General features: G+C 37.4%; 1 protein-coding gene across 1 annotated transcript in view; it reads left to right on the forward strand.

Moving 5' to 3' along the window:
* The first annotated feature begins 239 nt into the window (after positions 1-239).
* CCDC192 (coiled-coil domain containing 192) overlaps positions 240-27913 on the forward strand; it is a 184882-nt gene continuing 157208 nt past the window's right edge. The window contains exons 1-2 of the mRNA XM_078004367.1: positions 240-355; positions 5009-5060. Of these exons, the coding sequence (XP_077860493.1) occupies positions 240-355; positions 5009-5060 (168 nt within the window). The remainder of the gene's footprint in view (positions 356-5008; positions 5061-27913) is intronic.

A 27913-nucleotide genomic window follows, 5' to 3' on the forward strand; every position in this document is an offset into this window, starting at 1 on the left:
ACAAAACCACTGTTTCTGTTCCACTTTGAATGAGTTTTACAGAAATGATGACTATGTGGTGATTCTTCACCTATTCTCATGCCTGGATCTGATTTGTGAGATGTTTTGAGAGGTTACTGTGGCTTTGTAACCGAGATTTTTTTCTTTGGGAAATTAACTGTCTTTTCCACAGCCATTGTGGTAGCCTAGCAACAAGGGACAGCAGAGCAATAGCAGGGATTCTAAAACTCTAAGGAATGATGCCTGTTGACGTCTGTCCCAGGGATAAGGGATCCCAGTGGGCCTGGCTTGAGATGGGACAATGCTATAGCAAGAAATCTGTGGTCCCAGAGTCTGACAGCCCAGAGAGAAGCAGGTGAGTTCCCAGCTCCTCTCATCCCAAAATAATTAATGGGAATTCCTGGATAAAGTAGCTTTCACTTAGTACTTCAAAGAAAATCTTTCTTTAAAGTCTGGGGAATAACAACAGACAGTTTTTTATCCTTTCCTGGAGAGTGACCCCTTTCTTTGAGAGCTGCCGTCTTCCCAGATCATAGGGCATGGCCTGACACACAGTAGGAGTTCAATAAATATTTGTTGAACAAATAAATTGTCCCTTACTTGGTCTTCTAAAAATCACACACTCACCCACCACAGCCATTTTACTGATGTGGGAAGGGGGAGGGTTTGAAGCCAGCCTTCTTACAGTTGAAATGAAATGTCATCTTCACTACCCTCTTGCCAAGAGATGCACACACAAAAAGCTGGGTCATTCCTCCTCTACAGGTTCCCCACATAAAAATCTAGATCAATGCTGGCTAGAAATATGGAAGTACAGTTCACTTCTCTAATTGATCTGCATTTAATTACTAGAAATTTTGCATGTTGACACATGATCATTTCCCTTTCAAATGTGGAAATATCTTCCATTTACAATTTTCTTTTAAATCTTGAGTGAGAGTTGACCACATCTCTGTAGCAGGAGTTACATCCTATAAGGCAGTATCCTTGTGGGATGTTCACATGCAACCATGGTTCTGGTTTTAAGTTTTCGTTTGTTTTTGAAACAGAGTCTCACTCTGTTGTCCAGGCTGGAGTGCAATGGAGCAATCTTGGCTCGCTGCAACTTCTGCCTCCCGGGTTCAAGCGATTCTCCCACTTCAGCCTCCCGAGTAGCTGGGATTATAGGCATCTGCCATCATACCTGGCTAATTTTTGTATTTTTGTAGAGACAGGGTTTCACCATGTTGGCCAGGCTGGTCTTGAGCTCCTGACCTCAGGTGATCTGCCCACCTTGGCCTCCCAAAGTGCTGGGATGATAGGCATGAGCCACTGTGCCTGGCCTGCTTTGTTAAGTTTTAAAACATGTTTTCCTTATGTGAATGTGCGAGCCTTGTTTTTATTTGCTTTTCACCTTGGGTCTATGGTCTGTGGATGATGTGAGAAACTCACAAATCTAAGATTTTACGTAAAATGTTGTTTATTTGTGCAAAGGATTCCATAAGCCTCAAAAATTAAATAATCTATGGGAGGGAGTAAGGCTTTTTCCATTTATTAAAGCTAATGAAATTTAGCAAACACTCATTTTCTTTTAATTTCCCAGAACAAAGCAGCTGAAGAGATAACGTATCAATATGTAGGCAATTGGAGAGTTGAACATAAAGTTACCAAATGGAGGGAAAATGCCCTGTGATGAACAACTTTCAAATGAATAGCCCAGTATACATTCAGCAGAAAAACCAAGTGAAAAGCAGGACTTTGCTCTCTCTGTAAATTATTGTTAGTGTTTTTTACTCCTGGTGTGTGGAGTTGAGTGTTCTGTGCAGGTAGAAAGCTGGGCTTTTGAGGTAGGAGGCAGGGGAGTGTCACACTATTCTTGTTGATCTGTAGGTGACTTCAGTTCAGCTTCTTCACTTCTAAGCAGGAACAAACTGGTCTCGTGTGTCTTGTTTGCCTTTCCTTCTCCTTTTCCTTCCCCTTTTCTCTTCTCATGCCCTTGAAACAGACCTTCTCCACAGTTTACATAAAATGAATGGAAACTTGCTCCTACTTTGTCTAAGTAAGGGAGAGTTAGGCCCTGGATGTAATTAATCTAAGGAACAAAACAGAATTTTCCCAGGAAATCTTCTCTTATAAAAATTAAGTGCTCAATAGCTGTATTTCCTCACCAATTTTATTAAAATCCTTTATTCACCCAGACTAATTGGTGACTAATTAATCCTCCAATTTGACATAAAAAGCATGAAGTAAAAAGTTGAGAAACCAGATATAAGACATTCATTTAAAGGAGGAAATTTCAATGTTCTTATAACACACTGAGAAAAAAACTATGCAAGGTTGATTATGTCATCTCATTACTCCCTGCCAGTAGAAATTTAAAGAAGTTTTTCCAGGTTTCCAGTAAACCCTGAAGTAAGAAAACAATGCAATAAAAAACAAACTTCATAAACACATTTATTAATTATATGTTGTCTTTATCTCAAAGCTAATAGGCTTTCTAAAGCTTTCTTCCCCCCTTAATTATTGTACAACATGACTTCTCCTGTGTATGTGGGTTACCATGGTTACTCTGAGGCCATGACTCATGACCTTTAAATATAATTGTCAGGCAGCCAAAGCTCTCATTTTTAAATCACCAGTTTTGTTTCAGGCATTATTTTTTAAAAGTAGTCTCAAATTGTACTTTCTGTGATGCATTTGTGGCACATCTGAGTATGCACATAAGGATATTGCACTCACATATTTTGTTTTGTTTGGTTTCACTCAGTGACTGAAAATGACTTTCTTGCCCAGCATAAAAAATACACGAAGCACAGCCTTTGTCCCCTATGAGGGTGTTACTGAGAAATGCAAAACACAGGTAGAGAAATAGTCACATACATCATGAACCATAATAAGGGCTGCAAGAGGTGGATGCCCAAAACCTGCTTGTGCAATATAAAGGCAAGAAATACTTCTGACCGGTAGGGTCAGAAGGCCTTCAGGGAGAGGCAGCATTTGAGTTATGGTGTGAAGACAGGTAAGATTTCAACAAGCAGAGAAGAGAGTGTGAGTGTTCTGGCCGGAGGAAACAACTAAGAAAAGGATAAACACACACTCTGGACTATTAGGCCGTTCAGTTGAGGGAAAACATCCGTTTCGTGAGTTTCACTGATAGAAGATAAAATTTGTTAGAGGGCTCAGTTTATTAAGATCCTTTAAAGCCATTTGTTGGTTTGTCCAGCAACTGTGATGACCAAGAGTTTGTTTTCCATTTCATGATAAAGAGGTGTTGTCAAGTAGAAAGTACCAAAATACTGTTTTTTTTGCTGATCTGGGTGTCATGTGAGAAAAGCAATTACATCTCTTAGAGCCCCAGTGTCTCCTTCCAGTAAGTGAGAACTTAATTAATTTTATTCAGTAGTCACTGATTACTTTATGAACATTTGTAAATGATTTCAAATTTTTTGAAAGTAAGTAAAAGAGAGAAATGTGCACAGACATATGGAAATAAAACTATATATTCATGAGGAAGATAGTGGGATAAGAATAATAAAAGTACCTTGGAATTTAAAAGTAAGGCTTTATTGGCTGGGCGCGGTGGCTCACGCCTGTAATCCCAGCACTTTGGGAGGCCAAGGTGGGCGGATCAGGAGGTCAAGAGATCAAGACCATCCTGGCCAACATGGTGAAACCCTGTCTCTACCAAAAATACAAAAATTAGCTAGGCATGGTGGTGGGTGCCTGTAGTCTCAGCTACTCGGGAGGCTGAGGCATGAGGAACACTTGAATCCGGGAAGCGGAGACAGTGAGCCAAGATTGTGCCATTGCACTCCAGCCTGAGTGACAGAGCAAGACTCCATCTTAGGGGGAAAAAAAAAAAAAGTAAGGCTTTATTGATTGGCAACAACAGAAAGGAATCTATTAAATCTATGAGATTTATTAGATAATTCATTTATTTATTGAACAAATATTTGTTGACCATCCTATCCTTCTTCAAGAGGCTGAGGGTAGAGTAACAAAAAGAACAGAAAAAATTTCCTCTCTTCAAGGAGTTTACATTTTCAGTTGGGAGATGACATAAAAAATATAATAAATAAGCAAACTATATAGCATGTTAGAATGTGATAAGTATCACAGAGAAAAGAGTATGGTGATGAGGTGAGGGGTTAAATTTTAAATAAGATACATATGGTAGGTCCCACTGAAGTGGTGACATTTGAGAAAAGACAAGAAGGAAGGAAGAGTAAGCCAAGTGGATAGACTTAGAGAAAAATATTCCAGGGCCCTGGGATGTACTGGGAACTGAGTGAAGAAAGTATTTCAAAGAGAGAATGAGTCATGTCAAAAGATGTTAAGGTGAGTTGTGAAAAATAATCACTGGGTATAAGAATGCAGAGATCTTTAGTGAATTGGACAAGTGCAGTTTCTGTGGAGTGGTACTAGTAGTGGCACTAGTCTAACTACAGTGGCTTTAGAAAAAAAGAAAGAAAAATAGAAGGGGAGGGATTGGAGACAGTGAGAATATCGTTTTTCTGTAACCTGAAAAGCAAAAGAGGTTAGTATAATCAAGTGGAAACTAAAGCAGTAAGAAGGCTCTAGGCATGATAAATAACAACATGTTTATAAGCTAATGGAAATGATCCAGGAGACAGAGAGAGAGAGAAGAGAGAGAGAGAACAGTGTAGGAGACAAAGAATTCTCCACGTCTGCTGATTCTTATGAGGTTATGCTTTCTTCTCCCCACTTTTTTTTTTTTCAGTTGAAATACCAGATTTTTCAGGTTTTCAGAACAGATTGTACTGTTCAGAGTACTTATTCTCAAGAGAACCTTTAAAGGCTATTTTATCTTCTGCGAGTAAAGTTTACATTCCACTATTTTTATTTCCTTTAGAAATGTCCAGAAATTGACATTTGGAGGAAATACTTTAGAAAATTTACTTTAAATGTTACAGTGTAATGATCTATTCAATGTAGGTGCGGGGGTGTGTGTGCGCACATGAGTGCCTGAAATAAAATTTTGGAATTCTAAACTTTTACTTTATTTCAGCATGACGTCTGGAAGTTTAGAGTCAGATACACAGCAAGAAAACAAAGTATCGGTAAGAAATGAAGTTTGCATAAATTCTTTATTTAAAAAAATCATTGTAGGTAATGAAACTAACTTCTTTAATTAATATTGACGTTTTCTTGATATTGTTTAGTTTTCACATTTTACTAGTAAAGATTTTAGAAATAAAACATAGAAAGTTGTTTTCCAAGTAGAAGATTGAGGTAAAGTGGAGTGGAGTGGTAACTATGGGATGTTACTGGAGCTTTGGAAAAGTTAGGCGTGATGTGGCATGGCCTTTCTTATTTTGACATGTAATAAATGCCACAATGCTCTCTGTGGCCCTACAATACTATAGACATTGTGGGCTATTTTTTGAAGTGTCAGCTTGTGTATGAGGAAATCCTGGAATTCACACATGAATGATACACATTGGGTACAACATACTATTTGGTTTAGCTAGACTTAGGTTTAAATCACAGTCTATTCCAGATATATCTAGTTTTCTTCTCTTTCAAGTCACTCTGACCCTTGAAGACTTCTTCCACCATGAGCTCCATTATGTCTTGGAAAAGCTGGGTCCTTTCTACCTGAGCACCACTGGTTCCCTCCCTAGGCCTCCAGTGAAACTGTGGGTTGCTGAGAGGTGCTGGAGTTGGGTGATGGGTATACAGAAGATTATTATACCAGTTCTCTACTTTCATGTAAGTTTGAGGATTTCTCTTTAAAAAGAAAAGAAATAGCTGTCTATATTTCCCCAATCTCCTTTGATTCAGGTTGAAGACCCTCTGCACTCCACCAGAGATATTTCTGGAATAATCTTTTCAGCTCTAATATAGAGGCAGTGTAGTATGGAGAAAAATTACAGACTAGGAATCAAAAGACTTGGAATGAGGCCAAAATTTGCCATCTTCAACCTGTGTGATGACAGCCAAGTCATTTAAACTCTCCAAACTTTACTTTGCATCTGTAGAATGAAGATAATGAGACTTAACTAGTCTACTTCCAATAAGATTTTTGGGATGTGAAAATGGTTAAGTGCCTGAGAGTGTACAGGAGCATGGTTATTTGGAATTGATAGCATTCCACTGGGTTTCCCTGCGGGCCAGGGGACTTTGTTCTTTAATTTCTCTATTTCTTTCTGGATTCAGCAGTTCTGGCCTACCGCTCCCTTGCAATCCCAGCATCACTAGCTGTATTAGTTCATTCTCGCACCACTCTAAAGAAATACCTGAGACTGGGTAATTTATAAAGAAAACGTATTTAATTGGCTCGTGGTTTTGCAGGCTATAAAGGAAGCATAGTGGCTTCTGCTTCTGGGGAGGCCTCAGGAAGCTTCCAATTATGGCAGAAGGCAAAGGGTTAGCGGGGCATCTCACACAGTGGGAGTAGGGGCAAGAGAGAGAGAGAGAGGACCGATGCTACACACTTTTTAGCAACCAAATCTCCTGAAAACTCACCATCATGAGAACAGCACCAAGGCACCAAGGGGATGATACTAAACCATTCACAAGAAACTGCCTCCATGATCAGCTTCCACCAGGCCTCTTCCTCCAACATTGGAAATTATAATTCAACATGAGATTTGAACAGGGACACAGGTCCAAACTTTATCACCAGTTAAGAACAATTGATTCTCTTGTGAGTTAAATATCTAGAATCTCACTTCTGTGCAATTATTTTTGATCATAAAATGTTAACATCTCTCTTCTCAGTGTAGTTCATTTTACCTGGTCCTAAACAAACTGGACATAGCTCTCAAATGTATAATAATTTTCAGAAAGAGAGTTTCTCTTGAATAAATATTAGCCAAAGGCAAATCAAATTAGTTTGGTTTCAATTAAAAATGTATTTTCTAACTCTAGTGATAATTTAATCTTATGTTGCTTTTTTTAAGCAAGAAAACCTGATAATGAAGTTTTGCTTCATTTAATGGAGCTGTTTATGATACTGTTGCCCAAAGAGTGTCCCTCACTGGACCATATGAAAACAGTTTTTCTCTGGTTGGTGGGGACCCTTGAATTGGGTACATGGGACTCTTCAGGTCACCAATCTTTACTTAACTGCCCTGTCTTTTAAGGATGCTAATCAACCAGCACCCTAGAGGTAACCCTCTCGTGGGCAGTATCTACACTGAAAAGGACAAGGTGCCAATTACCTACTACCTTTAGGATTTCTACCCAGGGCTCCAATTAGCTTCCTGGAGTTCCAAATCCATCCTCTTCTAATTTACATTTGGCAAGGTTGGGATCCCTGGGGCTTGAAGGAACTGGTTCTTCTTCAGTTTCTGATTTTTTTTTTTAATATTTCTAAAGAAATACATTTAGCTGGAGGGAGTTGGGATTAGAGACCTCAAGGTGATAGTGATATCCATGATTACTGCTGCCTCCCTTCACAACACAGTCTCTTTTAAGTCGTGGAACTCACAGAGCACAGAACTCAGCAGAATGAATTCTGCTGTGAACCGTGAGGAACCAAATTGCAGGTGGTGGATCTCAGTTGCCTCTTTTAAATAATTGCTTTTAGTTTTGGTTGAGAAGACAGAGATGAGAAAATCTTCTCAAGTCTTTGAAGATTTCTTGACCACCAAGCAGAATTAACCCCGCGCTCTCTGCCTTTGTGTCTTGGTGGTTCTTTATTTGCCTTTACTGCACCATTCTCTGAATCTACTTTGACTTTTGAACTCTGTTGGTAAATTGTGCATTCCTAGAGAAAGGACTGGGCTCTACTAATCTCTGGGACAAAATTTCAGACATCAAAATGACTCTTAATCTATATCATTTGAAATAAAACAAACAGACTGAGCTCCAGGCATAGTAGCAGGTGGTTGAAATTCCCTGTCCCTCTGAATCTGTAGAGCAGCACATGAGGGTGGTGTCTGGCATCATCATTATTATATTGATAATTTTCTTCCTATTATTATTATTACCAGTTTAGAAATTGAGATTTGGGGAGATTCAAGGAGCTCCGGATGTTAAGTGATCAAAGAATATGTGTTTACTTTGTCACAGGAACCTGATGGGATAATCTAGTAAGACTTTACTTAAATTCACTCTCAGGTGCCAGGTAGTCCCCATTTATCTCAACCCTATCTATACCTTGGGCCTGCTGGAGAATTTGAATGTTGTTTATTGCTTTTGCTGCATTTTAACATCTTCTGACAGAATAGCTAGTGCATATAAATTATCTTATTTGAAACTGTTTAGGAAATAATAATTCTATTGCAAGATGGGTTGGCCTAAATAGGATCAGGACCGCTCCCTCTGAACTATTTCTGAGAATCTAGATGCATAGAAATGAGCAATGTAAAACATATAATGTCATTGGTTATGTGGAGTGGCACATCTAAAAGACTATGGGTGTGACTTCATTAGCTCTAGAATATATATGAAGTATTTTACTCAGTGTGCAAAACTAGGCTTATTATAAAATCCCATAAGCCCTTTAACTTTCAAGTTGTAATTTAGTGATGACTTTATTAAAGAATCACGATTTTAAGTGCCAAAGATAATGAAAGAACTTCTGGTTTTTAATTGGTAAGATCAAATCATAGCCCACTATATAAAAAGTCAGTTTTACAAAGTTACCTTAAAGTAGCTAAAAGATGTTATATTTGATAAGTTGGAGAAAGCAAGCAGTGTCTTAGTTGTGTCAAATTATATAAATTCTGTTCTTCTTTTAATACTTAGTGTAATATGCTATTAGTTTTGCTGGGAACATACAGTTGGCCATATTTCTGGTATCTATAAATTTTAACATTCTAAGATGACTTTCAAAAGATTCTTTCCTTTGATGAACAAACTTTCAAATTGTTAATGAATCAAGGTTATAAATATGTCATTTGTGTTTTAAATAAGTGATTTAAAGGAGATATCACTATTGTTAAGATGAGAACAATATAGAATTGTATGTGTATCTATATTTAAATAAACATTTGTTGCTGTTCTGGGAAAAAGGTTAATTTTTTTACCACTCTAATAGGTAAGAAATTACATCTCAAAACTTTTTGTTTTGCGTCTCCTTTCTTTCTCTCTCTTTCAGCTTTACTAAGACATAATTGACACATTTAAAGTATACAAGTTGATGAGTTTTGATACCATGTGAAGCTACCACCACAATCAGGCTCATTATCCTCAAAAGTTACTCATGCGCCTTAGGAATTCCCGCACCTGCCTCTCCCTACCTGCCCACACCCCTCAAGCATTTCCTGGAGATTTTTATAAACGGAGACATACAGAATGGGTACAAAATGTACCCTTTTTTACTGGTTCCTTTCACTTAGAAAAATAATTTTGAAATTTATCTATGTTGTAGTGTACATCGATAACTCATTATTATTGCAGAATAATTTCCCATTGTATTGGAGGTACCAATTTGTCTATCCCTTCTACAGATTGGATATGGTTTGTTTGTCCCCATCAAATCTCATGTTGAACTTTGATCTCCAGTGTTAGAGGGAGTTCTAATGGGAGGTGTTTGGGTCATGGGGGTGGATCCCTCATGCATAGATTAACATCCTCCTCCCTTGGGGGTGAGTTCTCAATAAGCTGATTGTTAAAAGGAGTCTGGCACCTCCCTGCGTTGTCTCCTTGCTTCCTCTGTCACCCTGTGATATCTGCACATTCCTGCTCCTTCCACCATTAGTGGAAGCAGTCTGAGATCCTCCAGAAACCAAGCAGATGCTGACACCATGCTTCTTGTACAGCCTACGGATTCATGAGCCAAATAAACCTCTTTTCTTTTCAAATTACCCAGCCTCAGATATTCTTTTAGAGCAGCACACAACAGACTAAGACAATCCTTTGTCTGTTGACTGACATTTAGATTATTTCCAGGTTTAGGCTCTGAAAAATAAGACTTCTATGAATATTCATGCATGAGTCTTTGTATAGACGTATGCTTTTTTTTCTCTTGGGAAAATACACAAGCGTGGAACGGTAGATTCACATGGTAGGTGTACTTTTAACTTTTAAAAAACCTGCTAAACTGTTTTCCAAAGTCATTGTATCATTTAACATCTCCACCAGCAATGCATGAAAATTTTAGTTCATCTACATTCTTTGCAAGCCTACGAAGGTCAGCCTTTAAAATTTTAGTCATTCTGTGGCTGGGTGCAGTGGCTCACGCCTGTAATCCCAGCACTTTGGGATGCCGAGGTGGGCGGATCACCTGAGGTCGGGAGTTCGAGGCCAGCCTGACCAACATGGAGAAACGCCATCTCTACTAAAAATACAAAATTAGCTGGGCATGGTAGTGCATGACTGTAATCCCAGGTACTCAGGAGGCTGAGGCAGGAGAATCACTTGAACCCGGGAGACAGAGGTTGCGGTGAGCCGAGATCACACCATTGGACTCCAGCCTGGGCAACAAGAGCAAAACTCCATCTCATATATATTGTGCAAGTATTTTCTCCTGTCTGTACTTGGTTTTGTAATTCTCTTAGTAATGCCTGTAGATGAACAGAAGTTTTTTATTTTGATGATATCTAATTTATCAATTTGTATTTTCATGGACCATGCTTTTGACATCTGATCTAAAAAAATCTTTGCCCGAGGTTACAAAATATTTTTTCTAATTTTTATTCTAGGAATGTTATACTTTTAGAAATTTTTTCCTGTTGTTTTCATCTTTTAAAAAGTAATTGACACATAATAATTTTACATATTTATGGGGTAGAGTATGATGTTTTAATATGCGTATGTCATGTGTAGTGATCAAATTAGGATAATTAGCATATCTATTACCTCAGACATTTATCATTTCTTTGCTAAGAACATTAAAAAACCTCTTTTCTAGCTATTTTGAAATATATAAATGTATTATTGTTAACTACAGTTACTCTGCTTTGCAGTGGAACACTAGAACTTATTCCTCCTATCTAGCTATAACTTTGTATTTATCCCCCTATACCACCATCTCCCCGACCTTCCTCAGCCTCTGGTAACCCCTATTTTACTCTCTATTCTATGAAATCAATTTTTTTAGAGTCCACATATAAGTAAGATTATGCTGTATTTGTCTTTCTGGCTTATTTCACTTATCATGATGTCCTCCAGATCCACCTGTGTTACAAATGACACAATTTCAGTTGTTTCTGTGGCTGAATAGTATTCTATTGTGTAAATAATCACATTTTCTTTAGTCATTCATCCATTGATGGACACTTAGTTGGAGTTCGTATCTTTGCTATTGTGAATAGTGTTGCAATAAACATGAGTGTGTAGACATCTCTTTGACATACTAATTTCGTTTCCTTTGGATATATACCCAGTAGTGGGGCTATTGGATCATATGGTAGTTTTATTTATTTATTTATAGACAGAATCTCACTCCGTCACCCAGGCTAGAGTGCAGTGGTGTAGTCTTGGCTCACTGCAACCTCTGCCTCCCAGATTCAAGTGATTCTCCTGCCTTAACCTCCTGAGTACCTGGGACTACAGGCACATGCCACCATGCCTTGATAATTTTTGTACTTTTTTTTAAGTAGAGATAGGGTTTCATTTCCTGACCTCAAGTGATCCATCTGCCTTGGCTTCCCAAAGTGCTGGGAATACAAGCGTGAGCCACTGTGCCTGGCCAGTGGTTCTATTTTTAATTTTTGAGGCACCTCCCTACTCTTTTCCGCAGTGGTTGTACTAATTTACATTCCCACCAACAATATATAAGAATCTCCCATTCTCCACACTCTCACTGGCATTCATTATTTTTTGTCTTTTCAATAATATCCATTCTAACTAGGGCGAGATTATATCTCATTGTGGTTTTGATTTTCATTTTCCCAATTAGTGAAGTTGAGCATTTAAAAAATATACGTGTTAGCAATTTGTCTTTTGAGAAATGTCTGTTTAGGTCTTTTGCTCATTTGTAATCAGATTATTAGGTTTTTTTTTTTTTTTTTTTGCTATTGAGTTGTTCAGGATCCTTACATGTTCTGGTTATTAACCCCTTATCAGAGGCATACTTTGTGAATATTTTCTCCCATTCTGTAGGTTGTTTCTTCACTATGTTGATTGCTTCCTTTGCAATACAGAAGCTTTTCAAATTGATGTAATCCCATTTGTCTAATTTTGCTTTTGTTACACGTGTTTTTGAGGTCTTATTCAAAAAATGCTCACTCATACAAATCTCACAAAGCGTTTTCCCGATATTTTATTTTAGTGGTTTCATAGTTACAGGTTTACATTTAAGTCTTTAATCCATTTTTAGTTGATTTCTGTAAGTTGGAAGAGATAAGAGACTCATTTCATTTTTCTGCATGTGGATGTCCAGTTTTTCCAGCACCATTTATTGAAGAGACAGTCCTTTCCTCAGTGTGTATTATTGGCAACTTTGCTGAAGCTCAGTTGGCTGTAAATGTGTGGATTTCTGTATTTTATGCCAGTAGCATGCTGTTTGTTTATCATTGCTTTGCAGTATATTTGGAAGTAAGGTAGTGTGCCTCTAGCTTGGTTCTATTTGATCAAGATTGCTTTGGCTATTTGGGGTTTTTTTGTGGTTCCATACAAATTTCAGGATTGTTTTATCTATTTCTGTGAAGAATACCATTGGTATTTTGATAGGGATTGCATTTAATCTGTAAATTTCTTTGAATAGTGAAGACATTTTAACAATATTAATATATGTGCATGGACATGAGAAATCTTTCCATTTATTTGTGTCCCCATTTCTTTCATCAATGTTTGGTAGTTTTTATTGTAAAGATCTGTTTTTGTGTGAAGTCTTTGAAGTTTCCTATACAAAAGACCATATCATCTGTAAACAGGCATACTGTGATTTCCTCCTTAACAGTTTGAAGGCCCTGTATTTCTTTCTACTGCCTAATTGCTCTGGCTAGGGCTTCCAGTACTATGTTGAATAAAATTGGTAAAAGTGGACATCCTTGTCTTGTGATTTTAGTGAAAATGTTTTCAACTTTTCTCCATTCAGCATGATATTAGATATGACTTATCATATATGGCCTTTATTGTGCTGAGGCACATTCCTTCTATACCAAATTTGTTGAGAGTTTTTATCATGAAGGGATGTTGCATTTCATCAAATGCTTTTTTTTTTTTTTCATCTGTTGAAATGATCATATGTTTTTGGCCTTCGTTCTGTTGATGTAATGAGTAATGTTTATTGATTTGTGAATGTTGAACTCTCCTTGTATCCCTGGTATGAATCCCACTTAATCATAATGAATAGTCTTTTTGATGTGCTGTTGGATTGGATTTGCTAGCATTTTTGTTGAGGATTTTTGCCTTTATGTTCATCAGGAATGCTGGCCTGTAGTTTTCTTGTTTGTTGTGTCCTTGCCTGGTTTTGTATCAGGGTAATGCTCACTTCATAGACTGAATTAGGAAGAATTTTCTTCACTTCAATTGTTTGAAATAGTTTAAGAAGAATTTATATTAGTTCTTCTTTAAATGTTTGGTAGATTTCAGCAGTGAAGCTGACAGGTCCTGAGATTTTCTTTGATGGGAGATTTTTATTACTGATTCAATCTTGTTATTTGTTATTGGTCAGTCCATGTTTACTATTTCTTCATGCTTTATTCTTGTTAGGTTGTATGTGCCCAGGAAGTTTCTCTTTTTATATTTAGGTCTATAATCCATTTTGAATTAACTTTTGGCTGCTGATGACTCACAGCTAAGTCTCTAGAAATTTCCCTCAGCTGAGGGAGCTGCAATTTACCAGAATTACCTGCCCCACCTCCTTCTTCATAGGATTAACCTTCATTCAATGACTTCTGATGCAGGGCCATAAGATGTGACCTCCTTGCTTTGATTGGGAACAGTTTTGAAGGGCTAGCCTAGCTCCATATCTCCCCTTGGAATTGGCTGAAGCCTCTGCTGTATTTTTCCTTCTCTCCTTCTTTCATAGGGGCTATCTGCAATAAGCCTTCTGCAGCCAAATCTCTCTTTCAGACTCTCTTTCCTGGAACCCTAACCTCATACAATCACAAAGATCAGAATAAATCATAACCTAATGAATGAGAGTGTGTGAATAGAAATTGATAAGAAATATTAAACAGTTATAGTATTATCACTGAAGGCAAGACAAAAACAAACGAATAGAAACTGTCATTGTAACTGACAGCCCTTTAGAGAAATCTTTCTTAATACATAAAAGAAATTAAATGAATATCTGCTTGCAAACTTTAGGGAAGCAAAATATTTTATTTAACAAATCATTGCAATGTTCATATATTCAATTTTAAGAATTTACTTTTTGCCACAAAAGGACACAAATAGTATGTAAATTGAATCTTTATTTCTAGATTCTTCTGCTAAAGGTAAGTAATGTTATTTTCCCAGATCTTATTTATCCACATTATCTCTCCTGTTCCCATTCTGTTCCCTGCCCCTATGTAACTATATTCACCCAATTTAAATAGTGTAGCCTAAATTCTCTGCAGAAAAATGCTTCTGAAGATTTCAGCTCAAGCAGTGCATAGAAAGGTAGTAGCAATAGTATCCTTGTAATTGGGATTTTTTTTTTGCCTGATATCAAGAAAGATCAAAATTTCAATTAATTTAATTTGATTATCATTAATTTTTTGAGTGTTATCTGCTGCAATTGACTAAAGTCTTAATATTTTATTTGCCTTAATAGTTTATTTCTCCTTCATAAAACCCATTAAAGTTGGGAAGCAGAAGGTCTCTAGAGAACTTTCTGGATGCACGCTTCATCTGGGAATGCACTTCTGCAATCTGGGCAGCAATAGGAAGGAGGGGAAAATTGTCATTGTGAGAGCTCTATCCAGAAGTTACACATATAATTTCTGCACTCCTTCATCAGCCAAAGAAGTCACATGGTCCCAAACAACTTCAGGCTTGTGGAAGTAAAATCATATTACGTGCCTGGGAAAAGTTTTAGAACTATCTTGAGACCAGAAAATCACAGCAATATAAAGTTAGACTTAAAAAAAAAAAAGAAACAAAAAACAGAATTAAACCTAAGAAGGAAGCATTATCTCCAGAAGTTCTCACTTTAATAATAAGTGCTATTTAACTTGAGAGCAGAGGCCATAAAAAAGATCTTAGTGATTTAAAATGAGGTTGGCCAAATATCTGGGAAGTGTCCTTTAGAAAATGATCCTTCACAAACAACTGGGCAAGATGACCTATTTCATTTTTAATTTATATGATAGTGTAGATGTATAAGAAACAAAAGGTCCTGTCTTCATGCAAATGTGTTCTTTTAATTTTGTAAAATGTCAACAGGCAAAGAAATTTAGAAAACATGTGGCACTGAAACAGATTGTTTACAGACAGAATGTTTTTCAGAATTTCCCCAAGAGGCACCAGTGGTGCAAAGAACCTCTATAAATGGAAGCATTTGAGTGTCTCCAAATTTGTTTCATCAGATACCCATGACATTTTTTTCTCCATTTGGCTCCTTCAAATGGCAAAAAGTTCCTAACAACTGGCATAATTTGAGGCAAGCATACTAATTTGTGCTGTGTAGTGCTGGCACATTTTATTCTCTGTGAGGGTGTTGAGGAGTTCGTATGTATAGAAGGAAGGGAATTTGGTAATGTGAAAAGGGGAGAGAAATATATATCCGTAGAGTTTAAGGGTTACTCTGTACTAACGTTTTGAATAAAATCAAATTTTATGTGCAACTTGCTCATCCTCTGGAAACTGAATGTTTAGATTAGGGAAGACTGGGCAAGGGGAAGCACGTTTTGAGGATCGTCTTGTTAAAAATATTTTACAATTTTTAATTGTTATTGGTACACAGTCGGTGTATATATCTATGGGGCACATGAGATGAAATGTTTTGATACAGGCATAAATATATAATAATCACAACAGGATAAATGGGTACCCATCAACTCAAGCTTTTATAGTTTCTTTGTGTTACAAACAATCCAATTATACTTTTTAAATTATTTTTAAATGTACAATGAGTTATTGTTGACTGTACTCACCCTGTTGTGCTATCAAATACTAGATCTTATTCATTTTCTCTAACTACATTTTTGTACCCATTAACCATCCTCACTTCCCCACCCCCTTCCAGCTTCTGTTATCCATCCTTCTGCTTTTTATCTCCATGGATTCAATTGTTTTAATTTTTAGCTCCCAAAAGTGAGTGAGAACATGCAAAGTTTGTCCTTATGTGACAGGTTTATTTCACTTAACATAATGTCCTCCAGTTTCATCCATATTGTTGAAAATGACAGGATCTCATTCTTTTATATGGCTGACCAGTACACCAAAGTGTATATCTACCACATTTTCTTTTTCTATTCATCTGTTGATGGACACAGACTGCTTCCAAATCCTGGCTATTGTGAATAGTGCTGCAATAAACATGGGAGTGCAGGTATCTCTTCAATATGCTTGTTTCCTTCTTTTATATATATACCAAGCAGTGGGATTGCTGAATCATGTGGTAGCTCTATTTTTAGGTTTTCTGAAAAACCTCCTGTATTAGTCCACTCTCACATTGCTCTAAAGAACTACCTGAGACTGGGTAATTTATAAAGAAAAGAGGATCAATTGGCTCATGGTTCTGCAGGCTGTACAGCAAGCATGGCTGGGAGACCTCAGAAAACTTACAATCATGGTGGAAGTTGAAGAGGAAGGAGGCACGTTTCGCATGGCCAGATCAGGAGGAAGAGAGGGGGAAGGTGACACACGCTTTTTAAACAAGCAGATCTCATGAGAACTCACTATCATGAGAACAGCAAGGGGGATGTCCACCCCCCTGAGCCAATCATCTCCCACCAGGCTCTTCCTCCAACATTGGGGATCACAAAATTCAACATGAGATTTGTGCTGGGACACAAACTCAGACCATAGCATTTCACCCTCACCCTCCCAAATCTCACATCCTTCTCACATTGCAAATTACAATCAACCCTTCTCAACAGTCTCCCAAGTCTTAAATCATTTCAGCATTAACTCAAAAGTCTACAGTCCAAAGTATCTTCTGAGACAAGATAAGCCCCTTCTACCTATGAGCATGTAAAATCAAAACCAGTTAGTTACTTCCAAGATACAATGGGGGTACTGGCACTGGATACATACTCCTATTCCAAAAGGGAAAAATCAGTCCAAACAAAGGGGCTAAAGGCCCCATGCAAGTTCAAAACTCAGCAGGGCAGTCATTAAATCTTAAAGCTCTGAAATGATTTCCTTTGACTCCATGTTTCACATCCTGGCAACACTGATGAAATGGGAAGAATCCCAAGGCCTTGGGTAGCCCTGCCCCTGTGGTTCTACAGGGGACAGCCCCCATGGCTGCTTTCATGGGCTGGCATTGAGTGTGCCTGCAGTTTTTCCAGGTGCACGGTGCAAGTTGTTGGTGGACCTACTGTGCTAGGGTCTGGAGGATGGTGGCCCTCTTCTCACAACTCCACTAGGCAGTGTCCCAGTGGGAACTCTGCACGTAGGCTCCAACCCCATTTTTCTCCCCCACACTACCCTAGTAGAGGTTCTCCTTGAGGGCTTTGGCCCTGCAGCAGACTTCTGCCTGGACATCCAGGCCTTTCCATACTTTCTCTGAAATCTAGGCAGAGGTTCCTAAGCCTCAACTCTCACATTCTGCACCCACAAGCTTAACACCACATGCAAGCCTCCAAGGCTTACAATTTGTACTCTCTGAAACAATAGGTATCTTGGGACCTTTAAGATACAAACCTTAAGATGACTAGACCAGGATTGGCTCGAATGCATGGCACCATGTCCTGAGGCTGTACAGAGCAGCAGGACCTTGGGCCTGGCCACGAAACCCTTCTTCCTTCCTTGGCCTCCAGGCCTATGATGGGAGGGGATGCCATGAATTTCTCTGAAATGTCTTCGAGGTGTTTTCTCCATTATCTTGGCTATCAACATTTGGCTCCTTTTTCCATATGCAAATTTTTGTAGCTGGCTTGATTTTTTTCCCCAGAAAATGGGTTTTTCTTTTTTACCACATGGCTGGGCTGCAAATTTTCCGAACTTTTACATTCTGCTTCCCTTTTAGATATTAGTTTAAGTCTCAGATCATTTCTTTGCTCATGCATATGACCATAGGCTGTTAGAACCAGCCAGGGCATATCTTGAATGCTTTGCTGCTTAGAAATTTCTTCTACCAGATACCCTAAATCATCTCTCTCATGTTCACCATTCTACATATTCCCAGAGCAGAGGCACAATGCCTCCAGCCTCTTTGCTAACACATAACAAAACTTACCCTACTCCAGTTCCCAATAAGTTCCTTATCTCCAGCTGAGACCAACTCAGCCTGGACTTCATTGTCTATATCACTATCAGGATTTTGATCACAACCATTCAACTAGTCTCTAGGAGTTCCAAACTTTCCCTCATCTTTCTGTCTTCTTCTGAGCCCTCCAAACTCTTCTAACCTATGCCCATTACTGAGTCCCAAAGCTGCTTCCACATTTTCAGGTATCTTTATAGCAATGACCCACTCCCAGTATTAATTTTCTATATTAGCCCATTCTCGAATTTCTATAAAGAACTACTTGAGACTGAGTTATTTATAGATAAAAGAGGTTTGATTGACTCAAGGTTCCACAAGCTGTACAGGAAACGTGGCTGTGGAGGCCTCAGGAAACTTGCAATCATGGTACAAGGCAAAGGAGAAGGAGACATGTCTCACATGGCTGGAGCAGAAGGAAGAGAGAAAGGGGGGAGGTGCCACATACTTTTAAACAACCAGATCTCATGAGAACTCACTCACTATCATGAGAACAGCAAAGGGGAGTCTGCTCCAATAGTCCAATTATCCCCCACTGGGCTCCTCCTCCAACATTGGGAATTACAATTCAACATGAGATTTGGGTGGGGACACAAATTCAAACCATATCACCTCCATACTGTTCTTTATAGTAGCTGTACTAATTTACATTTCCACCAACAGTGTATGAGGGTTCCCTTTTCTCCACATCCCTGCCAGCATTTGTCATTGCCTATCTTTTGGATAAAGGCCACTGTAACTGGAGAGAGATGATATCTCCTGTAGTTTTGGTTTGCGTTTCTCTGATGATCAGTCATGTCAAGCACTTCTTCATATGCCTATTTGCCATTTGTATGTCTTCTTTTGAGGAATATCTATTAAGATCTTTTGTTCATTTTTAAAAAGAGTATTAGCTTTTTTTTTTTTTTTTTTTTTTTTTTTTTTTTACTATCATTTGATTTCCTTATATATTCTGATTATGAATCCCTTGTCAGATGGGTCATTTGCAAATATTTTCTCCCATTTGTGGGTTGTTTCTTCACTTTGTTGATTATTTCCTTTGCTATATAGAAGCTTTTTAACTTGATGTGATCCCATTTGTCCATTTTTGCTTGGTTCCCTGTGCTTACGGAGTATTACTCAAGAAATATTTGCCCAGAACAATGTCCTGGAGAGTTTCCTCAGTGTTTTCTTTAGTGGTTTCGTAGTTGAGGTCTTAGATTTAAGTCTTTCATCCATTTTTATTTGAGTTTTGTATATGGTGAAACATAGGTGTCTAGTTTCATTCTTCTTCATATGCATATCCAGTTTTCCCAGCACCGTTTATTGAAGAGACTGCCCTTTCTCCAATGTATGTTCTTGGCACCTTCGTCAAAAATGAGTTTACTGTAGATGATGAATTTATTTCTGGGTTCTCTATTTTGCTCCATTGGTCTGTTTTCATTTTTCTGCCAGTATCATGCTGTTTTGGTTACTATATCTCTGTGGTATAATTTGAAGTCAGGTAATGTGATTCCTCCAGTTTTGTTCTTTTTGCTCAGGGCATTGTTGGCTATTCTGGGTCTTTTGTGGTTCCATACAATTCTTGGATTTTTTTTTTTTAATTCTGTGAAGAATTTCATTGGCAGTTTGGTAGAGATTGCATTGAATCTGTACATTGCTTTGGGCAGTATGGACATTTTAAAAATATTTATTCTTCCAGACCATGAATATGGACTTTTAAAAAAATTTTTTTTGGTATCCTCTTCAATTTCTTGCATTAATGTTTTATAGTTTTCGCTGTAGAGATCTTTCATTTATTTGACTAAGTTTATTCCTGGGTATTTTATTTTATTTTTATCTCTAGCAAATGGAATTACTTTCTTGATTTCTTTTTCAGGTTGTTTGCTGTTGGCATATAGAAATGTTACTGATTTTTGTATGTTGATTTTGTATTCTATGACTTTACTAAATTTGTTTATCAGTTCTAACAGCTGTTTTTTTATGAAGTCTTTAGGTTTTTACAAACATAAGATCATACTATCTGCAAACAAGGATAGTTTGACTTCTTCCTTTTCAATTTGGATGCTCTCTATTTCATTCTCATCTCATTGCTCTAGGTAGGAGTTCTAGTACTATGTTGAATAACAGTGGTGAAAGTGGAGAGACCGTCAAAATTAATCAATCTGACTTTGAGAGCACACTTCAATTGCTATGATCTGAAGAAAATTACTTTTCAAAACTTTAAAATTTCCTTAAGAGAAGTTATCCTTCCAAGAGGTTAGGACAATTACTCAATCTAGCCTTTCCCTTTGAGAGGCTTTCTCTGGATACTTGGGGAAGTTGGCAGAGAGTGCAGGTGGCAGCAGGGTAAATAGCACAAGGATGCAGCCTCTCAGGAAGAAAGTCTGACCTCTGGCTGCCCTCAGTCTCACCGGGCAGATTTCATAACATCAGTTTAATTTATTTTGATAGTTTTGTTAAACTGAAATTTGCTGCTGGATATAATAACCCCAGGTCTTCATATCAATAGCTAAACCGTTTATGTTAGATCAGGTATCAGAGTCCATTGGTTATTTTGAAATACATTTAAATATTTCAATCAATGTGGTGTACTATCTGTACTTAGCTTCAGAGAAATGGTGAGTTTTTCTAAGTTTGATTAGAGCTTGCTTCTTCACAAAGTTGATTGTCTCCTTGGATGAGGTTATGCATTAACACACAAAGATGACAAAATAATTTGGATTCTGAAAATTCTGTATCTCATAAGAAAAGTTATCACTTACCATTTTTTCAACTCATTTAAGAAGTATTTCCAAATACTCAAAGTAAGTGATGGAAAAATATTTATAATGTTTATTACAATATAATATCCTTCATATATTAAGGTCTTGCCTCAAATGCCTAAGGAGAATGCTATAAATTCTAGAACAACCTGCTTTCTCTAGGGCCTATTTCTACCTGCAATCTTCCTTAAAATAGAAACATCTATGTCTGTGGTGACTGCATTCTGAATCCTATTAATCTTTCTTCTTCCAAATTATATTATAGCAGCATTGAGTTTTTGTCTCCTAATGTGTTCTTACATTCTTTTCTGATAATTATGTTATTGAAAATCTAGAAAGAAGACTTCCATAGTACTTGCTTTGTTACCACTCATCACGTAATGCTGAAATCTAAATTTACTAAATGGTTGGAACTGATTTGTGGTTTTAAAAAAAAAGTCTAGGCCAGGCACGGTGGCTCACGCCTGTAATCCCAGCAGTTTCGGAGGCTGAGACGGGTGGATCATGAGATCAAGAGATCAAGATCATCCTGGCCAACATGGGAAAACCCCGTCTCTATTAAAAATACAAAAATTAGCTGGGTGTGGTGGCACGCGCCTATAGTCCCAGCTACGTGGGAGGCTGAGGCAGCAGAATTGCTTAAACCTGGGAGGCAGAGGTTGCAGTGAGCTGAGATAGTGCCACTGCACTCCAACCTGCTGACAGAGTGAGACTCTGTCTCTCCCCCCACCAAAAAAGGAAAGTCTAGTACCTGCAAGATAAGTTTCAAATATTCTAGTACTTACCCTTGTGTATACTACGAAAATAGTCATCATCATTCACCATCTCAACTAAAGAAATCCATCTAAATTTTTGTATTTTTGAAGTCATTTTTCAAATAATTTACAGAAGGATAAAGGCATAATAGAAAAACTGATTAGAAGTTGTAATAAAAGTTAAACATAGCAAAACTCTTTATATCAAATAAAAAATTTGGCACACAAACATTATAAAAGATAAAAGAATATTGTCATATATTCAGTTAGCAAAAAAGGAAAGTCCAAATTCTTGTTGCAAAATATGGTGTGATACAGTCTGTCCTGTATGAGAGTACCCTATTTTCTTTATTTTCCATAGAGACAGGTTGTTTACCCATTGATTCATGAATTTGAGGAAATTTTTTAAAGTTTGTAGGAAATCATGATCTAAAGATTCATAGTCTATTTCACTTACATGATTGATTCCATCATCAACATTAGTGTGTAAAGTAGCACTGTCCAACAGAAGTATATTTCATGTTATATATATAATTTAGAAGTTTCTAGTAGTAAAATAGAAAATTTTAAAGTAACCAGGTGAAATTAAATTTTAATAATACATTTTATTTAATCTCACATATTCAAAGTATTATCATTTCAACATATAATTGATATAAAAATTTAATAAGATATCTGACATTCCCATTTATTGTACTAAAGCTTCAAAATCAGTATGTATTTTATACTTAAAACACATCTTAAGTCAAACTAACCATATTTTCAGTACCTGAATGTCACATGTAGTTAGTAGCTACTTTATGGGACAGTGCTGGTCCAGAGAGCTTGCCGTAGCTCTTTATATTCATCTTCTTATTTGTCTAAGAATTGTGAAATATCTCCCTCTGTCAGTTTTCTTCTGTTTGGTCATTATAGATGGAAAAAGAAAAAATCAGTATTCTCAACTGTGTTCAATGAAAGCTAAAAACATAGTATACACATGGTGTCCCCTCTTCTGCACCATCTTGAAAGATGATGTAATACTTTCAGCAACACAGTATAAAATTCAAAGATGATTATTAATTTCACTATTGTATTTGTCTTTCTAGTAGGTTCCATTATTTTTTGTTTTTCTCTTCAGTCTTTTTTTTGTCATAGTCGAAAACAATTGATGAATAAGAAAAAAAAATCCTAGTATAACAAAATAGCAAAATGTTTAAAATGTTAGAAAAAGAAGATCACTAAGATCCCACAATATATCTTAGCTTTATAGAAGGCTCAATGGGCTTGTGTGATAACTGCAAGATAGAATAAATTTTATTTTAAAATAAATATATGTTATGTTTGTTCTTTGTAAGACTATTAAGAAATAATAAACTTCACAAAATATCAACTTTTACAGATAGAACTGCTCAGAAAAAAGAAACAAAACTATAATTGAGTCCAATGAACTTCGATGGTATATGGAGGGTTAAATCGCATTAATTAAACAGCATGTGGGGGAAAACTTCAGAGACACATTTACTTTTTAGTCCCCCTTTTCTTCTCTGTAAGCTTTCATCTCATAGGACTTTTCCCAAGTTTTCTCCTCAAAAAGACTTGAAAAACTTTCTGTTAGTCCCAGTCCACACACTCTTCATCTCAAAAACTCCAAAGAGCCTGTCTAACAAGAAGGTCACCCAGAGAAGGGACAGCAGCCATCACTGCAGCTCCAGTCTGCCATTTTCTCCTGTGGGTGCAGGTGAGACTGGGTGGTTTGGGCCCAGGAGGAATTCCCCACAGCACAGCACAGCGGCTGTGGCAGATCATGACCAGACTCCCTCTTGAGGCCAGACCCGGACCCATCCTTCCTCACTGGTCAGGGCCTCCTTGTGGGAATTTCAGCCATTCTGGCCAGGGGTTTACGGACAGAACTCTGATCTCCCGGGGTAAGGGGATCAGCAGACTTAGTCTTTCCCCTTGCTGGCTCTGAGGAATCCAGGCAGTCTGGATGAGTGGGATTCCTCCCACACAGTGCACCCCCTCCACCAAGGGGCTGCCAGAGTGCTTCATTAAGCAAGTCTTTGATCCCATGCCTCCTTACTGGGTAAGACCCTACAACAGTGGTTGCCAGCTCCTCTGACCTCTCAGTGAAAACCTTACAAGCCAGAAAAGATTGGGGTGACAATACTCAACATTCTTAAAGAAAAGAATTTCCAAACTAGAATTTTATATCCAGCCAAACTAAACTTCATAAGCAAAGGAGAAATAAAATCCTTTTCAGACAAGCAAATGCTGAGAGAATTTGTCACTACAAATCAGGCTTTGCAGGAGCTCCTGAAGGAAGCATTAACTATGGAAAGGAAAACCCATTACCAGCCACTGCAAAAACACACAGAAGTACAAAGACCAATGACACTATGAAGCAACTACATCAACAAGTCTGCAAAATAACCAGCTAGCATAATGATTACAGGATCAAATTCACACATAACAATATTAACCTTAAATGTAAATGGGCTAAGTGCCCCAAGTAAAAGACACAGAATGACAAGCTGAATAAAGAGTCAAGACCCATCAGTGTGCTGTATTCAAGAGAACTATCTCATGTGCAAAGACACACATAGACTCAAAATAAAAGGATGGAGAAAAACTTACTAAGCAGATGGAAAGTAGGAAAAAACACAAATTGCAATCCTAGTTTCTTTTTTTTTCTATTTTTTTGGAGGTGGAGTCTGGCTCTGTCACCCAGGCTGGAGTGCACTGGCATGATCTCGGCTCACTGCAGTCTCTACCTCCAGAGTTCAAGCAATTCTCCTGACTCAGCCTCCCAAGTAGCTGGGACTATAGGCACATGCCACCACACCTGGCTAATTTTTGTAGTTTTAGTAGAGACAGGGTTTCACCATGTTGGTCAGACTAGTCTCAAACTCCTGACCTCAGGTTATCAGCCTGCCTCAGCCTCCCAAAGTGCTGGGATTACAGGTGTGAGCCACTGAAACTGGCTGCAATCCTAGTTTCTGACAAAACAGACCTTAAGCCAACAAAGATTGAAAAAGACAAAAAGGGCATTACATAATGGTAAAGGGTTTAATTCAACAAGAAGAGCTAACTATCCTAAATATATATTCACCCAATGCAGGAGCAACTAGATTCATAAAGCAAGTTCATATATACCTTCAAAGAGACTTAGACTCCCACACAATAATAATGGGAGACTTTAAGACTCCACTGTCAATATTAGACAGATCACAGATCATAGCAACAGAGCATTGACAAAGATATTTAGGACTTGAACTCAGCTCTGGATCCAGTGGACCTGATATATATCTACAGAACTCTCCATGTCAAAACAACAGAATATACATTCTTCTCAGTGCCACATGGCACTTACTCTAAAATCAATCACATAATTGAAAGTAAAACACTCCTCAGCAAATGTCAATGAACAGAAATCATAACAAACAGTCTCCCAGACCACAGCACAATCAAATTAGAATTCAAGATTAGGAAACTCACTCAAAACCACACAACTACATGAAAATTGAACTACCTGCTCCTGAATGACTCCTGGGTAAATAATAAAATTAAGGCAGAAATCAAGAAGTTCTTTGAAACCAATGATAACAAAGAAACAATGTACCAGAATCTTTGGGATGCAGCTACAGCAGTGTTAAGAGGGAAATTTACAGCACTAAATGACCACATCAAAAAAGATTAGAAAGATCTCAAATCGACATCCTAATATCACAACTAAAAGAACTAGAGAACCAAGAGCAAATAAACCCCAAAGCTAGCAAAAGACAAGAAATAACCAAAATCAGAGTGGAACTGAAGAAGATAGAGACACAAAAACCTTTCCAAAAATTGATTAATCTGGGAGCTGCTTTTATGAAAAAATTAATAAAATAGATAGACCAATAGCTAGACTAATAAAGAAAAGAGAGAGGAATCAAATAGACACCATAAAAATGATAAAGGAGATATTACCACTGACCCCACAGAAATACAAACAACCATCAGAGAATACTATAAACACCTCTATGCAAATAAACTAGAAAATGTAGAAGAAATGGATAAATTCTTGGACACATACATCCTCCCAAGACTGAACCAATAAGAAGTTGATATCTGAATAGACCAATTACAAGTTCTAAAATTGAGGCAGTAGTAAATGGTCTACCAACCAAAAGAAGCCTAGCACTAGAGAGTTTTATAGCTGAATTCTACCAGAGGTATAAAGAGGCGCTGGTGCCATTTATTCTGAAACTATTCCAAACAATTGAAAAGGAGAAACTCCTCCCTATCTCATTTTATGAGGCTAACATCATTCTGACACCAAAACCTGGCAGAGATACAACAAAAAAAAACTTCAGGCCAATATCCCTGATGAACATTGATGCAAAAATCCTCAGTAAAATACTGGCAAACCAAATCCAGCAGCACATCAAAAAGCTTATCCACTACGATCAAGTAAGCTTCATCCCCAGAATGAAGGCTGGTTCAACATATGCAAATCAATAATGTAATTCATTACATAAACAGAACTAAAGACAAAAACTGCATGATTACCTCAATAGATGCAGAAAAGGCCTTCAATAAATTTCAACATCACTTTATGTTAAAAACTCTCAATAAACTAGGTACTGATGGAACATACCTCAAAATAATAAGAGCCATTTATGACAAATCCACAGCCAGTATCATACTGAATGGGCAAAAGCTAGAAGCATTCCCTTGAAAACAGGTCAAGACGAGGATGCCCTCTTTCACTGCTCCTATTCAACATAGTATTGGAAGTTTTGGCCAGAGCAATCAGGCAAGAAAAAGGAATAAAGGGTATTCAAATAGGAAGGGAGGAAGCCAAGCTGTTTCTATTTGCAGATGACATGATCGTATATCCAGAAAATTCCATCATCTCAGCCTCAAAGCTTCTTAAGCTGATAAGCAACTTCAGCAAAATCTCAGGATACAAAATAAATAAGCAAAAATCACAAGCATTCCTATACACCAATGATATACAAGCAGAGAGCCAAATCATGAATGAACTGTTCACAATTGCTAGAAATAGAATAAAATACCTAGGAATACAGTTAACAAGAGAAGTGAAGGACCTCTTCAAAGAGAACTACAAACCACTGCTCAGGGAAATCAGAGAGGGCACAAATGGAAAAACATTCCATGCTCACAGATAGGAAGAATCAATATCATAAATTTATAATTTATAGATTCAATGCTACTCCTATTCAAATACCACTGACATTTTTCACAGAACTAGCAAAAACTACTTTAGAATTCATATGGAACCAAAAAAGAGCCTGTATAGCCAAGACAATTCGAAGAAAACAGAGCAAAACTGGAGGCATTATGCTACCCAATTTTAAACTATACTACAAGCCTACAGTGACCAAAACAACATGGTTCTGGTACAAAAACAGACACATAGACCAATGGAACAGAATAGAGAACTCAGAAATAAGACTACGACCATCAGATCTTTGACAAACCTGACAAAAATAAGCAATGAGGAAAGGATTCCCTGTTTAATAAATGGTGCTGGAGAACTGGCTAGCCATATGCAGAAAATTGAAACTGGATGCCTTCCTTATACCGTATACAAAAGTTAACTCAAGATGGATTAAAGACTTAAATGTAAAACCCAAAACTATAACATCCCAAACAGAAAATCTAGGCAATACCATTCAGGACATAGGCTGTGGCAAAGATTTAATGACTAAAATGTCAAAAGCAATTGCAACAAAAATAAAAAATTGACAAATGGGATCTAATTAAACTAAAGAGCTTATGCATACCAAAAGAAACTATCATTAGAGTGAACAGACAACCTACAGAATGGGAGAAAATTTTTGCAATCTATTCATCTGACAAAGTTCTAATATCCAGAATCTACAAGGAACTTAAAGAAATGTAGAAGAAAAAGAAAAACAACCCCATTAAAAAGTGAGCAAAAGACATAAACAGACATTTCTTAAAAGAAGACATTTATGTGGCCAACAAACATATGGAAAATAGCTCAACATCACTGGTCATTAGAGAAATGCAAATCAAAACCACAATGAGATACCATCTCACACCAGTCAGAATGGCAATTATTAAAAAGTCAAGAAAAAACAGATGCCGGCAATGCTATGGAGAAAAACACTTTTACACTGTTCGTAGGAATGTCAATTAGTTCAACCATTGTGGAAGACAGTGTGGTGACTCCTCAAAGACACAGAACAAGAAATACCATT

Source organism: Macaca mulatta, chromosome 6 (assembly GCF_049350105.2).
Source record: "Macaca mulatta isolate MMU2019108-1 chromosome 6, T2T-MMU8v2.0, whole genome shotgun sequence".
Classification (NCBI taxonomy): domain Eukaryota; kingdom Metazoa; phylum Chordata; class Mammalia; order Primates; family Cercopithecidae; genus Macaca; species Macaca mulatta.